General features: G+C 45.7%; 1 protein-coding gene across 1 annotated transcript in view; it reads right to left on the reverse strand.

Moving 5' to 3' along the window:
• Window positions 1-17,506, reverse strand: part of ARHGAP22 (Rho GTPase activating protein 22) — a 441,023-nt gene that overhangs the window by 280,826 nt on the left and 142,691 nt on the right. Inside the window, exon 3 of the mRNA XM_086921793.1 lies at window positions 15,369-15,456. Coding sequence (XP_086777919.1) covers window positions 15,369-15,456 — 88 coding nt within the window. The remainder of the gene's footprint in view (window positions 1-15,368; window positions 15,457-17,506) is intronic.

The following is a 17,506-nucleotide window of genomic DNA, read 5'->3' on the forward strand; positions in this document are numbered from 1 at the left end:
ACAGATTATTAAATTTAGTTAATTATACAAGACATATATAAACCCATGACTAAAAAAAGCAAAGCTAAAGTTTCTTTATCATTCACAATGCCAATAGGTCAAAATCTAGCAATCGCGAGACCTATTGCATCGCAAATGCTTGTTTCAACTGTTCTCAAGCTACACGAAGCTCAACAAGACTGCAGTATTTTAAAGGCCACTGAGGGGAATAAGCGCATGAAATATTGGATTTGTGGGAAGCAAGCCACACAAAAAGATAGCTTTATCAGGAGAAATTTTTTGCCAAATTGTTTCTGCTAGAAAATTATTTAGCAAACTTTATTTTTGTAGGCATTTCACTCTTTTGTGATTTGTGCAAAAGCCAAAATGTATGAAGATTTAAACGTTATCATGTGTCAAACATTTTGCAAGCAAAACTATAATTGTGTTCACCACTGCTCATAATATTTAAATGTATTGTCTACGAAGAATGAACAACTCCCAAATTATTAATTCGCTGCAAAAAAATCACATAATCCGAAATTCCATTTAGTAGATTGTAGGTAACAACATTCACAACAACCTGGAGCACTGGAAAGTCCATCTCGTGGGCCCATTTCTTCACCATTTCAAGGAGAGGAGGGTGGAGACAGAGAAAGAGACAGGTGTGTGTACAGATGTTATCCAGTGGTTTATCTGCCGCCAGGTTGTGGTCGAGACCTCTGCTAGGGGCGGAGTGCAGGAAATGTGCAGTCTCAGCAGATGCACCGACCTCATTTCAGCTGCGCAAGGGCACAGGGCTGAGAGAGGGGCAAGGGAGGAAGCCAGAGGGACGTCAGTCTGTCCCCAGCCTCTCCTCCCCCACCCCCCTCCACGGATCAGATACAGGAGGCGAGAGTCAGGCTACTGGTTCTGCCAAGTCAGCAGAGTTCTGCAGCTCGGGGGAGCTGAAGGTAGGCCGGAATGATCAAGGATAAGTACAATGACGTGGCTTGTGACCGGTCATGGAAATTAAGGAAGGACTTGGGGGACAGAGAGAAGGCGAAGGTCGGAGAAAGACAGAAGGGGGAGCTGTACAGAGAGGGGTGATAAAATGACAGAGATGGAAGTATTGAGGATAACTCATGTGTCAAGGGCAAGGTGTACCTTTACTAAAGTAAAACAAGCATTTGCAATGCAATGGTCTCGGCATCATTAAAGGTAGAGCTATTGGCATTGCTCATGACATTTTTTTTTCTTTAAATCAAAAATAAATGGCATTGTCATTAACATTGCCAATACACAGCACTCTGCACTCAACAGCACACAATGCTCTGCACACTCCCTCTGCACTCACTGCTCTGCACACTCACTCTGCACTCACTGCTCTGCACACTCACTCTGCACTCACTGCTCTGCACACTCACTCTGCACTCACTGCTCTGCACACTCACTCTGCACTCACTACTCTGCACACTCACTCTGCACTCACTACTCTGCACACTCACTACTCACTACTCTGCACTCACTACTCACTACTCTGCACTCACTACTCACTACTCTGCACTCACTACTCACTACTCTGCACTCACTACTCACTACTCACTACTCTGCACTCACTACTCTGCACACTCTCTCTGCACTCACTACTCTGCACACTCACTACTCACTACTCTGCACACTCACTCTGCACACTCTCTCTGTACTCACTACTCTGCACACTCACTACTCACTACTCTGCACTCACTACTCACTACTCTGCATTACCACTCTGCACTCACTACTCTGCATTACCACTCTGCACTCACTATGCACTCACTACTCTGCACTCACTACTCTGCACACTCTCTCTGCACTCACTACTCTGCACACTCACTACTTACTACTCTGCACTCACTACTCTGCACTCACTACTCACTACTCTGCACTCACTACTCACTACTCTGCTCTCACTACTCACTACTCTGCACTCACTACTCACTACTCACTACTCACTACTCTGCACACTCTCTCTGCACTCACTACTCTGCATACTCTCTCTGCACTCACTACTCTGCACACTCACTACTCACTACTCTGCACTCACTACTCACTACTCTCCACTCACTACTCACTACTCTGCACTCACTACTCACTACTCTGCACTCACTACTCACTACTCACTACTCACTACTCTGCACTCACTACTCTGCACTCACTACTCTGCACACTCTCTCTGCACTCACTACTCTGCACACTCACTACTCTGCACACTCACTCTGCACTCACTACTCTGCACACTCTCTCTGCACTCACTACTCTGCACACTCTCTCTGCACTCACTACTCTGCACACTCACTACTCACTACTCTGCACTCACTACTCACTACTCTGCATTACCACTCTGCACTCACTACTCACTACTCTGCATTACCACTCTGCACTCACTATGCACTCACTACTCTGCACTCACTACTCTGCACACTCTCTCTGCACTCACTACTCTGCACACTCACTACTCACTACTCTGCACTCACTACTCTGCACTCACTACTCACTACTCTGCACTCACTACTCACTACTCTGCACTCACTACTCTGCACTCTGCACTCACTACTCACTACTCACTACTCACTACTCTGCACTCACTACTCACTACTCACTACTCACTACTCTGCACTCACTACTCTGCACTCACTACTCACTACTCTGCACTCAGCACTCACTACTCTGCACTCAGCACTCACTACTCACTACTCTGCACTCAGCACTCACTACTCACTACTCTGCACTCAGCACTCTGCACTCTGCACTCACTACTCTGCACTCAGCACTCTGCACTCTGCACTCTGCACTCACTACTCTGCACTCACTACTCTGCACTCAGCACTCTGCACTCTGCACTCACTACTCTGCACTCACTACTCTGCACTCACTACTCTGCACTCACTACTCTGTACTCACTACTCTGCACTCACTACTCTGCACTCAGCACTCTGCACTCACTACTCTGCACTCACTACTCTGCACTCACTACTCTGCACTCACTACTCTGCACTCAGCACTCTGCACTCACTACTCTGCACTCACTACTCTGCACTCAGCACTCACTACTCTGCATTACTACTCTGCATTCACTACTCTGCACTCACTACTCTGCACTCACTACTCTGCACTCACTACTCTGCACTCACTACTCTGCACTCACTACTCTGCACTCAGCACTCTGCACTCACTACTCTGCACTCACTACTCTGCACTCACTACTCTGCACTCACTACTCTGCACTCACTACTCTGCACTCAGCACTCTGCACTCAGCACTCTGCACTCACTACTCTGCACTCACTACTCTGCACTCACTACTCTGCACTCACTACTCTGCACTCACTACTCTGCACTCACTACTCTGCATTACTACTCTGCACTCACTACTCTGCACTCACTACTCTGCACTCACTACTCTGCACTCACTACTCTGCACTCAGCACTCACTACTCAGCACTCACTACTCAGCACTCACTACTCTGCACTCACTACTCTGCATTACCACTCTGCACTCATTACTCACTACTCTGCATTACCACTCTGCACTCACTCTGCACTCACTACTCTGCACTCACTACTCTGCACTCACTACTCTGCACTCACTACTCAGCACTCACTACTCTGCACTCAGCACTCACTACTCAGCACTCACTACTCAGTACTCACTACTCTGCACTCACTACTCTGCATTACCACTCTGCACTCATTACTCACTACTCTGCATTACCACTCTGCACTCACTGTGCACTCACTACTCTGCACTCACTACTCTGCACTCACTACTCTGCACTCACTACTCTGCATTACTACTCTGCACTCACTACTCTGCACTCACTACTTGGCACTCACTACTCTGCACTCACTACTCTGCACTCAGCACTCACTACTCAGCACTCACTACTCAGCACTCACTACTCTGCACTCACTACTCTGCATTACCACTCTGCACTCATTACTCACTACTCTGCATTACCACTCTGCACTCACTCTGCACTCACTACTCTGCACTCACTACTCTGCACTCACTACTCTGCACTCACTACTCAGCACTCACTACTCTGCACTCAGCACTCACTACTCAGCACTCACTACTCAGTACTCACTACTCTGCACTCACTACTCTGCATTACCACTCTGCACTCATTACTCACTACTCTGCATTACCACTCTGCACTCACTCTGCACTCACTACTCTGCACTCACTACTCTGCACTCACTACTCTGCAGTCACTACTCTGCACTCTGCACTCTGCACTCACTACTCTGCACTCACTACTCTGCACTCACTACTCTGCACTCACTACTCTGCACTCTGCACTCACTACTCTGCACTCAGCACTTACTACTCTGCACTCACTACTCTGCACTCAGCACTCACTACTCTGCACTCACTACTCTGCACTCACTACTCTGCACTCACTACTCTGCACTCACTACTCTGCACTCAGCACTTACTACTCTGCACTCACTACTCTGCACTCACTACTCTGCACTCACTACTCTGCACTCACTACTCTGCACTCAATACTCTGCACTCACTACTCTGCACTCACTACTCTGCACTCACTACTCTGCACTCACTAGTCTGCACTCACTACTCTGCACTCAGCACTCACTACTCTGCACTCACGACTCTGCACTCACTACTCTGCACTCACTACTCTGCACTCACTACTCTGCACTCACTACTCTGCACTCGCCACTCTGCACTCAGCACTCTGCACTCAGCACTCACTACTCTGCACTCACTACTCTGCACTCACTACTCTGCACTCACTACTCTGCATTACTACTCTGCACTCACTACTCTGCACTCACTACTCTGCACTCACTACTCTGCACTCACTACTCTGCACTCACTACTCTGCACTCACTACTCTGCACTCAGCACTCTGCACTCATTACTCTGCACTCACTACTCTGCACTCACTACTCTGCACTCAGCACTCACTACTCAGCACTCACTACTCAGCACTCACTACTCTGCACTCACTACTCTGCATTACCACTCTGCACTCATTACTCACTACTCTGCATTACCACTCTGCACTCACTCTGCACTCACTACTCTGCACTCACTACTCTGCACTCACTACTCTGCACTCACTACTCTGCACTCAGCACTCTGCACTCACTACTCTGCACTCACTACTCTGCACTCACTACTCTGCACTCACTACTCTGCACTCACTACTCTGCACTCACTACTCTGCACTCTGCACTCACTACTGTGCACTCAGCACTTACTACTCTGCACTCACTACTCTGCACTCAGCACTTACTACTCTGCACTCACTACTCTGCACTCACTACTCACTACTCTGCACTCACTACTCTGCACTCACTACTCTGCACTCACTACTCTGCACTCACTACTCTGTACTCACTACTCTGCACTCACTACTCTGCACTCACTACTCTGCACTCACTACTCTGCACTCACTACTCTGCACTCAGCACTCTGCACTCACTACTCTGCACTCACTACTCTGCACTCAGCACTCACTACTCAGCACTCACTACTCAGCACTCACTACTCAGCACTCACTACTCTGCACTCACTGCTCTGCATTACCACTCTGCACTCATTACTCACTACTCTGCATTACCACTCTGCACTCACTCTGCACTCACTACTCTGCACTCACTACTCTGCACTCACTACTCTGCACTCACTACTCTGCACTCAGCACTCTGCACTCACTACTCTGCACTCACTACTCTGCACTCACTACTCTGCACTCACTACTCTGCACTCACTACTCTGCACTCACTACTCTGCACTCTGCACTCACTACTGTGCACTCAGCACTTACTACTCTGCACTCACTACTCTGCACTCAGCACTTACTACTGTGCACTCACTACTCTGCACTCACTACTCACTACTCTGCACTCACTACTCTGCACTCACTACTCTGCACTCACTACTCTGCACTCACTACTCTGTACTCACTACTCTGCACTCACTACTCTGCACTCACTACTCTGCACTCACTACTCTGCACTCACTACTCTGCACTCAGCACTCTGCACTCACTACTCTGCACTCACTACTCTGCACTCAGCACTCACTACTCAGCACTCACTACTCAGCACTCACTACTCAGCACTCACTACTCTGCACTCACTGCTCTGCATTACCACTCTGCACTCATTACTCACTACTCTGCATTACCACTCTGCACTCACTCTGCACTCACTACTCTGCACTCACTACTCTGCACTCACTACTCTGCACTCTGCACTCTGCACTCAGCACTCTGCACTCAGCACTCTGCACTCAGCACTCTGCACTCACTACTCTGCACTCACTACTCTGCACTCACTACTCTGCATTACTACTCTGCACTCACTTTACAATGATTCTTTAGTATCGCGCCTTCCGCCATATTTTATGGTTATTACTAAGTATGATTCATGCTGCTATGCTCATTCACAAGTTGCAAATACCTTCCTGCAACTGATTACTACTGCAGTGAGCCTGAGAGCTACATTTAATAGGTCTCACCGTTTTCTGCATACTTTTGTGAGAGACTGTTCTATTTCCTTGTCACTATTTCGTTCCATACTTCGTCTTTTGTTTGTAAAATTCTGGTACATTTCCTGTTTGTCTCCAATGCCGTCGTTTTGTTTAGTCTGCAAATTCTTCTTTCAAAGAGATCTTTTAAAAGTTTACATCATAAAAACGTCTCGCAAAACATAATTTCAGGCCGCCTGTCACATTACACAGTAGGAGGCACTTTAAATATAGAATTGAGTATGCCCCCGGAATGCTGCCGAGGCCGCCCCGGAAGTCAGGCACGGTCGCCTGTGACGGGGGCGGGGCCACGTCCAGACCGGAAGAGGAGGCAGGCGGAGTGAAATGCGTCTCGCGCCCGGGGCTCCTGTGAGCGGTGTGGAGCCCCGGGGCCGCGCCAGCAGGAGGTTGGGCGCCGCGTGCTGAGCAGAGTCCCCGACATTGGCCAGGTAAGTACCAAAAGGCTGGGGGGGCTTGGTGCACTTGTGTGTGTGTGTGCGTGTATGCTCGTGTGTGTATGTATGTGTGCGACGGCGGGGGAGGGAGGAGGGGAGGGGGCCCTCGGTGCACTTGTGTGTGTGTGTGCGCGCGCGTGTGTGTGTATGTGTCGGGGGGGTGTCTCTGTATGTATGTATGTGCGTGCGTGCATGGGCGCTTGTGTGTGTGTATGCGCATGCGTGTGTGGTGCTTGCGCTTCCCAGGAGACAGCGCCTGGCCACAGCGCGCGTTCCAGTTACAAATCGCCTCGAAGGATGCGCGTGGGTGACACTGTCTCCTGGGAAGCATAGTCGCTGACAAAAGATCTCGGCGGAGACGCGCTTCCGCGCGTTGACGCCGAGACCTAATAGGGATAGAGTAAGATTGAGAAATAGTGCTTTTGATTCTTGCTTAAGGAGTATGAAACTGACGGTAAAGGGAGCTAAGAAAGTGAATTACTGAATATTTTAAAATGAAAATTATATCCAGAAACATGTCCAAATACACACTTGCTAAGAACACTTCCAATACACAGATACATGTAGGAGGCTGAATCATGCAACATACATATAGGAAGTTGCATGCAAAGATTATAATAGCGCTTAAAACATATATTTTAATTAATTTGGCATAACAGTACAAATAAGGATTTACCTAGAGGCTCTCTGGTAATTTAAGGCGAGAGCGAGAGTAAGACAACTTCTAAAGGCAGAAGACTTCAGCAGAATTAGGGACACTTCTCCTATCTCTGTGAGGAAAAATGGGTATGTATGAAGAGAAGAAAATAAAGTGGTGAAAGGAGGATAATGCACAGGAAGAGGTAGAGAAAAGAGGCTGATCAAGAAAGAAGAGAAGTGTTGGAAAGAGAGGTAAGAGACGGGAGGAGATTGAGAAGAAATAGAAAAGAGGAACGTGGGAAGGAAACACATTTACAGAAAGTTAGGGGCAGAGGGATGTGAATTCAAGGAAAACAGATTCACAGACCCTTTTCTGTACCTAAATGGCGCCCAGGTGTACAGAAAAGCACTTTATAAATTTAAATGCACGTCGTCATTTCCAGAATCATAATTGCTGGGGGGTTACATTCATAAGGGGCATTGTTGTATGAGGAACATCCACAAATATGGCAGAATTGCAGCATTTGCAATTGAAGGGTGATTGCTCAGTTTGAGAATGTTCCTGGATGGGCCTATCTGAAGAAATAAAGGCAATATGTATGATTTTCGAGCTGCAAAATAATGGCCGCAAACTCCTACCAATCATTTCATGACCAGTAATAATTTTTAAGACCACCCTATGTACTAATGGTTCAGTTCTTAAAAATCCGAATTGTGATAGGTCAGAATCTGACCTACCTCATGAATATTAATGACATGCTGAATCCCCCAGGGTTGATTGCTGAGCCCAACCCTGTTCAATATCTACATTGAACTGCTCGCCAACATCTTCAGATCAATTGGCATCTCCATCATATCCTACGCCAATGACATCCAACTCATCCTATCTCTGACCGACAAGTCCACCACCAACAAAACCACATTTTGCTACTGAATGATCAGCAAAGCAGACTAGAGGGGAGCCACGTGCCTAAAACTCAACTCTGACAAGACAGACGTGTTGATCTTCGGAATCAAAAACTCTCTCCGGGACTCCATCTGTTGGCCATCAGAGCTCGGACCCACACCCATACCAACCAACCACACAAAAAGTTGGAATCATTCTTGACGACCAGCTCAACAGGACAGCACAGGCCAACACAGTCAGCTCCTCCTGCTTCAATATACTCTGCATGCTCAGCAGGATCTTTAAGTGGATACCCTGGAACACTAGACGCAATCCCTCATCACAAGCAGATTAGACTACGGCAGTACACTCTATGCCGGGATCTCCAACCATCTCCTTCACCGACTCCAGACCATCCACCCGCTGTAGCAAGACTCATCCTCAACATTCCTTGATGCACACATGTTGGACCACATCTCAGAGAGCTCCACTGGCTTCCCATACATCAATATTACCAATTCAAAATCCTCATACATGCATGTAAGGCACTCTACAACATCGGACCAACATCCTTAACAACTGTCACAATTTCCACCAACCCACCAGTCACCTGCACTCAGCCTGACTCTCACTCGCACACACCCCCTGCATCTACAGAAGCAGAATGGGAGGTCTAGGTTTCTTCTACATCGCACCCAAGATCTAGAACAGCCTCCCTTTACCCATGAGGGCCTCCTCCTCAATTAATGAATTCTGCAAAAAACCTGGCTCTTTGACTAATTCCTTAGGACTGACTTCCATCATCCTCAGTCCTATGCCCACACACCCGCTATAGCGCTTGGATACCCTACCAGGTGTTTAGCTGCACTATACAAATCAACATAACATAACATAGATTGCAAACTGCGACTCACTATGGTTGGAGGTAATGACAGGGATGGTGGCCTGCTGGGGTCAGCAGATCACCATGTCTGTGATTTCTTTTTAGTAAAGCAGATCTTTTTTTAATGCATCCTGTTTTCCTTAATGGAAATGGGTCTGCATTTAAAAAGAAAAATGTCCTGCATCGAAAAAGAAAATTCTACTTTTTTTTTGTTTAAGATTTGTCAGTGGTCCCAGCTCAGCCTTAGACTTGGGAGATTAGCGTGAGGCAGTATCAATTTCATCTAGGATCAGCCCACAGATACATTTTAGTCTCACTGTTTTTCTACTAGATGTTTGGGTGTCTTCTTCCACCTCCATTGTAGTGCATGAGAGATTCCTTCATTTTAATAAATGAGGGACTATTTTGAAGTCAGTGAGCAGCCCAGGAGCTGTGGGCCGCCCATGCTGACAAACACATATGAAAAATTGATGCTGCAGAAAATGAAAACAACCATTTGTTCTGTAGCATCTATTATTGAGATTCTTTTGTTTGTGCATGTTCTCCCGTACACAAAGAAGCACTGTGGAGCCAGTAGCACACTGTACAAATATCAAACCTACTGGCTTTGCCAATGCTTGATTAAATATCCACGCATGTTTGCATGCACAAAAACCTTTCTTTTCAAAGCACTGTCCACCAAAATGGGAGGCTGGGCATATACATCCCAACTTTTTTCGAAGCAAAAATAACTGGCTGCTTTTGGCTGGTGCTGGGTCTGCATGAATGCATTGCCTGTTGGGGTCTTCTTCTAAATCCACCTAAAGTCCTCACCATATAGAATTTCACAAAACAAACACATCTGGTTAAAAAGACTCATGCAGACATTACAATACACTTTCTAAAAATTCATCCTCAATCTAAGGCTAAGGTATTGGATGATTATATCACAAAGTCATTTGTATGTCATAATTATCCATTTGCTGCCTGTCTCTGAATGCAAATTTATTTGCACTTTTTCATTTACAAAACTGGAAATAGAATTTGCAGCTTGCTAGACACCTTGGTCCTTCCCTGAAATGCAAGTCTGACACAGGTTTAAAAAAACTCTTTTTATTAATAAATAAGACATGTTACAGTTATAAGGCAATAGTAAGCAGATTGCCAGCTTTGGTCATTGCAAATAATGGGTCCTAAGAGTGTACATATCATAACAAAGGGTTGATAACATTTAACACGCACTTCCAAATCCCGGCAGTAATATTGTCTCTGACTCTTGGTCGTTCGCAAATTCCCCCCCTGTAAACATTCCATGGCCCACATATTTGCATCCATTTTTTCGGGCACCCTCTGGATTCATAAATGGATTTTTCCGTTACCATGCACCAGTCCATATCATTGGCCCAATCAAAAATATTCTGTGGGCTCTGAGCTCTCCACCACCTTGCAATATTCCGTTTAGCAACCATGAGACCCAGTGTAACCCATAGTCTCTTCTTGGTGTTCAAGTGTCTAGGGTCCCAAATGTTCAATAATGCCAGTTAAATGTTATACTGAATCTGTTTCCCCAATGCCTCCTCCATCCTGCAGACCAACCTTTCCCAATACTCTTGTATCGCTGCACACTCCCAAAGAACGTGGATAAAGGTGCCCTCTTGCCCACATTGTCGCACACAGCCACTATCTCGGGTGTAACCCACACGGACCAGCAAGGGCCATGACAAGTATGACCCATGGAGAAGCTTTAGTTGGACCAGTCAGAGCTGGGAAGAAATGGCCACTTCACGAGGGGAGGCCACCGCCGCCTGCCACTCCTCGTCATCTAAGCTCGCAATATCATGATCCCATTTACTTCTCAAGCGGGTCAGGGAATCTGCCATATTGTTAATAGGCTTTTTTATAGATAAGGGATATGGCTTTTTCGGGTAGTTTGCCATCTAAGATCCTATCTTTGAGTGTGGAGGACTCAGGGAGGGCGCCACCCCATGGGAGATCTGCGTGCAGGGCATGCCTGATTTGAAGATATCGGAAATACTCAGATTTGGCCAGTTCATATTCCTGCTGTAGTCGGGAAAAGGGAACCACTTCGCCTGATTTCCATAGATCCCCCACCTTGGGGATATCAATAAGGTCCCATTTATTGAAGCCCTTCGAGCAAAACAGCCTACCCAACTGTTCACAGTGCCAGAGTGGCGTGGCTTGTGTGAGCTTACCCTCCCAGCCCAAGCTCCTATTCGCCTCTTTCCACACTTTCACAGCATGCCCCGTTGGGCAGGGCAAGGCAGGATTCAAAGATCGTGTATATAACGCGCCCTCAAAACTACCCCCCGGGAGGAGCCACCTGTCGAATCGAAATGCCGGGTCATCTTGCGGTTTATTAATGCATTGGTTGATTGCTGCGAGCTGCGAGGCCCAGTGATACCTCTTAATGTCCGGGATCCCGATGCCCCCATCAAACCATCCCAATGTAACTTTGTGTGTAGCGATGCGGGGGAAGTCTGACGCTGTAAATTTCAATTCAAATCTCTCTACTCCTGTGGCAAACGTATTTTTGTGTGAGGAAAGAACACTCTGATTCTGTAGGGTGAATCTTTTAAAGCTTTTTTTAATGACACCTGAAAAAGAGGTTTAAAAATTAGCGTTTTGTTCGACCTTGGTTTTTTATTTTCAGCCAGTCTAATAAAAGATATCACTATCTTGACTGATTGCATACCAATGGAGAAGTTTCCCGCTCTGTAACCATTTGCAAATGTGTTCTTGTCAGAGACATGAGAAATTGCCATTCCAGGATGACACAACGGAGGACACAATCCCACTCTGATGGGCTTGTTGCGAGAAGGGTTTATTCAAAGGGACAGTTGGGAAGAAAAAAAGGTACATTATCCAATGAGATAAATACCATCTTAGACAGCAGTAGATGTCTGTAGTGTATGCAATAAAGCCTAATTAAACTTTAGAGCCTGAAGTTTGTTTGGAATTGTAAAGGTCTTTTGAAGTTCTTAAGGGCCAGAACATGGAATTCTATCGGGGTTTCTCAGACCAAGAACAAGTTAAGCTGAGTTGTCAGGGTATGGCAGTTACGTCTATTCTTATTTTGGATTAAGCATGTATTTGTAATGCCACTGGCCTGCAAATGTGTGTACTGCAGATTTTTTTTGTGGTATAAATAAGGGTCGGACCCAGATGTGGACCTGACCGCGGCCTCTGTGGGTGGGAGTGTGGTGTGTCCATGTATAGCAAGTGTGACCAGACCCAGATATTAGTACTGGTGTTTGCCAATATGGTGAATGAGGACAAATTGTGGAAAGGAGATTACTGAATTGGTGTGATATAATGGCCTTTAGGGTGTCACACTCATGAAAATCAGATGTACTTTATCTTAACAAGACTGATTTGAAAATGGCTGGGCCCAAAGTGGAATGGTGTGGCAAGCAAAAAAATAATGAATTTAACCCAGACCTGTGACTGAATGTTTGATTTGTTCGGCATTCTTTCCATCATCTGTTCTTTTTGCTTTTATCACTTCTACAGCAGCTGTTGTGAGAACTGTTCGTAATATAACATTTAAAGTATTCACAGTATCAGTAAAGGTTTCCTATTTCCAGGATTTCCTTTGCGAGAATACTCAGCCTTGCTCTATGTATGAATGCTTCCCGCTATGCTTCAACAGAATGCCTCCCATTGGAAATGGACCAATCGTAGTGGCTCTCTTGCTGTCTCTCCAGCTGCTCAGTTGCCCACTCCACAAAACTCGAAACACTACTAGGAACCCCCACACGAGTGCCAGTGGGCCCAGAGGCGCCTGATGTGACATTTGTTTTAATTCAAAGCAGGGATCAAAATCCATGTTCATACCAGTAAGCTCTTGCTTACTGTCCTAAACCTATGGAATAACTATGCTTATTGTCCACTGAAAGTGCGTGTCGCTTCGTTCGTGATATATGGTGCTACATACATAGAATTTCAATACAATAGTAGTTAATGCAGGAATAGTTTCCACAGCCTTCCAGGTTCAGGTTCAAAAACAAGTTTATTTAAACATTTGTCCATAAAACATTCTGAAAAAAAAACACACTTAACAATTAAAACATTAAAAATGACCCTCCTCCTGGCTACTGCCCCAACCCACTACATTTCATAATTAAAATTATGTTTTCCAACTTCAGTGCCCTAACGGCCTAACCAGGGCCAGAGTGGAAACTAAAATCAAACTTGGCAAAAATGTGCAAACCAGGATGAACTACAAAGGTGGTAGAAAGAAGGAGGCCTTTCATGCTTGTGCAACGGTAGCTCAAAAAACTGCCCCCTGGGGAAAAAATACCAAACTAGCCAATCTGGCCCTTTGTAACTCAGTCCCCCACTTGGGACAAATGACAGCAGCATCAGTGGCCATTGGTTAAGCATGCATAGTCGGGTGCCAGTTTGTTTCCAACACATGGCACTCCATTCTTTTCACAAGTATTCATGAGCCTGTGTACGTTGAAGCCATGAGCAAGGAACATAGGGGCTGATTTATAGTTTGGTGGACGGCTTACTCCAGCACAAGTGTGATGGATAGCCTGTGGATGTATGATGTTACAACGCATGCTTTTACCATGCATGCCGTTACAACGCAGTTTTTACAACGCATACCATTACAACCCATAGCGCATTGGGGTGCTGGATAGTGAATAGTTTAATTTACTATTCCAACTCCAGTCCCCGTGGATAGTAGGGAAGGTGTTGGATAGTAAATTAAATCTATTCCCTATCCTAGAGTGCCCCCCAGCGCAATGCGTTGTAATGGTTTGCGTCGTAATGGTTGCGTCGTAATGGTAGCGCGTTGTAAAAGTTTAATTGTAAAGGCTGTTCACCATAGCCTGTTCACTGTATTGCAAGTGCATTAGGATACAGTGACGTAACACAGGCCCCCACAGGCCTTCGCAACCCCAGGCGGTGCGGGGGCCCCAAGTTCAAGGGAGCCCCTCAGCACAGTACTCTGCCCGGAGAGCTCCTTAATGGGTCCGGATGGGGCCCGTCCAAGTAACTTTCTGGGGGGCCCCCTAAAGTTTAGTTAAGCCAGTGTTAGAATATAGTAAATTTGACGAACGGGATATCCTTCATGTTTGTGACGCAGTACCCATCGGCCAAACTCTGAATCAGGCCCATAGATTGCTATGCAACTGCCATCCGACTTCTAAAAAGATATTGAAGACAGACTACACTGCTTGTTAAAACTGAGGTGTGTGTGTGTGTTCTGTGCAATTGGAACCTCTTCTATGCATACCTTTGATGCAGAGTGGAAAAAAAATATGTGTTTGAAGGTATATTTCGCAATTTCAGTTTTATAGAGCGTTTGTTGGCTCTAACACAAGTACTTCTGATAGAACATACAATGATAGCCACACATGGATCCAACTAGCTACAACAAATAAAGATTTCAGCATCAAATATATTAAAAAATGTCAATGTAGAAAACTAAAAAGTATTTTGCAGCCCTGGTGAAAAAATATGAAATCTAAACATTTTCCAGAATAAAATCCTAAATTAGGATGCCAGCCAAGACTACAGCATGCAACAAGAACATGACGTTATGTGTAGCTATTTTTATTGCAAATGTACATGCTAGTCAAAGGCTTCACAGGTCCGGATGACGCAGCTTTGGAAAAAACATCCACCTCTGCCGCAATATGTATCGCATGTGACTGTCATCATGTTGCGTTTTGTCTCAGCTTCTATTTAAAGTTATTCATTCAGGGAAATAAAGGAAATGGAAACCTGGCCAATCATTGGCTATCTCTCGTCACCCATGAAGTTAGTGAGAGAAGACAAGAGAGGGAGTTGTGTGACTCCAGTGCCGTGGGAGTGAAGGGGGTTGAAGGGGAAGAGTAGCATTATTAGGTATAACAATTTCAAGTGATGTAATTTCTTATTACAAGGGATATGAAAACTTGCTGGAAATGTGGCAAGAAAATTAGTGACAAGAATTTATGAGGAAATACATACGCCCAGGTGTAATAACAATAAGTACACGGTCTCCTACCTGGAGCAATCTCGAAGAGGTGCTTTCCAGATTCCTCTGCGTTGGGGATGAGTTCGGTCACTTGGTTCCCTTGTAGCTGGATGCACCCCTATGGAGAAAGAAGCGTGAAACCATGAGCGGGAGAGGAGCTTAGCACACGGGGAGCCAGGGTGCTTCCGGTGGAAGGCCTCCATAGTGAACACAAACCCAGGAGTGAGAGTAGCTTGGCATAGGATAGCAGAAACCAGAATACCGGAAGTGGACCACATCATGGAGTGCCACAACCTTTTACAACAAATATGGATTCCCAGCAGCACAAATACACACGTGCACGCATAGGTACGTGCACAGTAGTGAAGCTTTGTATAAAAAGAACCAGCCCACGTATCTTGGAATGAAGGAAGCTAGTAGAATGAAACAAACTTACTGAGAGAAGGACACTCTTAAAAAGGTAGTTTGTCGCAAAAGGAACCAGGATAGCAACAGGAAAGCACAAGCATCAAGGAGTTCTATGCAATTTGTGAAAGAAACACTAACTGCAGAGGGCCAAGGTTTTTCTTAGGAGCCCGTGATTCGTACTGCTGAATGTCAATGTTGCCAAATACCAAGGCTACCTAGTCTTGATTCACCCCATGCCTCTTTCTTCCACCATCTACACATTCTCTCTTGCTATGTCTCTCTTGCAGGTGTTTTTTAGGTCGAGGCCTACTAGACAGCGCAGCTGTCTGGTTTGCTAAAGAAATCGTGGGTATTTTTTCTAAAGTTGTGCATTCTGCCCGTTGCTTACCATTTGCTTTTTGATTTGTAACTCACATTCCATTTTCTGGCTTTCTATTTGCCGGCTTTATTTGCTTTAGGTTGTCCATTTTGAGTTTGTTCCTTCTGTTGCCCCAACCTTGTTTACTGTATTACAGTGGTCAAATGTCAGTATCTCTCTTCCAGAGAGCTTGATGTTTATTTTTCTTTCTCTGACTTCAAATGTAAGAGGGGGGGTGTAGTTTTTTTTTTCAATTCTGCCCTACTATAATCCACCCAATCTGCCCCACTCCAATCTACTCCACGCCACTCCAATCTACCTACCCTAATCCACCCCAGTCCACTCTTCCCCAATCTACCCCACTCCAATCTACCACAATATATCCCACTCCACTCTACCACAATCTACTCCCCTCCAATCCATCTCACTCCACCCCAATCTATCCCACAACACCCCAATCTCCCCCAATTCAATCTACCCCACTCCAATCTACCACACTAATCTACCTAATTTACCCACTGCGCCCTACTGTAATCTACCAAATCCAACCTACTCCATTCAACCCGAGCCTACCCCAACTCCACCCTACGCCAATCTACCCCACTCCACTCTACCCCATCTACCCCATTCCACTCCACCCCAAACTTCCCCAATCCAATATACCCCACCCCACATTAACCCACTCCATGCCCCTGACTTTTAGCCATGCTGAACAGCCACACTGGTCCACAACATGGCTAAAACCCATTGTCAAAGCCAATGCTCTCGCATACGTGAGCCTATTGGCTTTACAGATGCTTGTTTATTCCTGATTTTTCAATATGTCACTGTTTTCCTTTCTTTCTGGTGCTCCTTTTTCCTTTTTTCCTGCCTTACTCTCTCGCTCTGGGAAAATGTCTGACGATAAAAAGCAAGTCTGGTGCCTACTACCGTCAACCACCAGCACAAATTAAGCACTGCTTGAAGAATGACTCGTAATAAAGAGAGGATCCTAGGTCTGCATGGGAAGATAGAAGGACGAACACAGATACTGAGGGAAATAAACACCCAGGGCCGAGTAAAGGTCAGAGGACTAGGACCCGTGATGTTACTTTTGTAAAGTAACAGGTATTGGATGAGACATCCAAGCTATTTAATCCGTAAAATGCAGCAGATGCCGGCAATCCCGAAAAATGTAATACAATGCTGATCAATTTCAAATACAAGAAGGACCATTTCTAGGAATTTGGAAAGAAAAATATAAAAATCATTGCCTGCCCAGTATAAATTCACTTGCAAAGCATCAAGTCGCTTGTAGAGCGCAACATTAAAAGAGGGCTTGTAACTGGGGTTATCGGAAAGCTCATACCCTCTTTGTCCACCCTGGATATTCAAATAGCGAAAGCATCACTTTTAGGAGCTG

Source organism: Lissotriton vulgaris, chromosome 5, assembly GCF_964263255.1.
Source record: "Lissotriton vulgaris chromosome 5, aLisVul1.2, whole genome shotgun sequence".
In the NCBI taxonomy this organism is placed as follows: Eukaryota; Metazoa; Chordata; class Amphibia; order Caudata; family Salamandridae; genus Lissotriton; species Lissotriton vulgaris.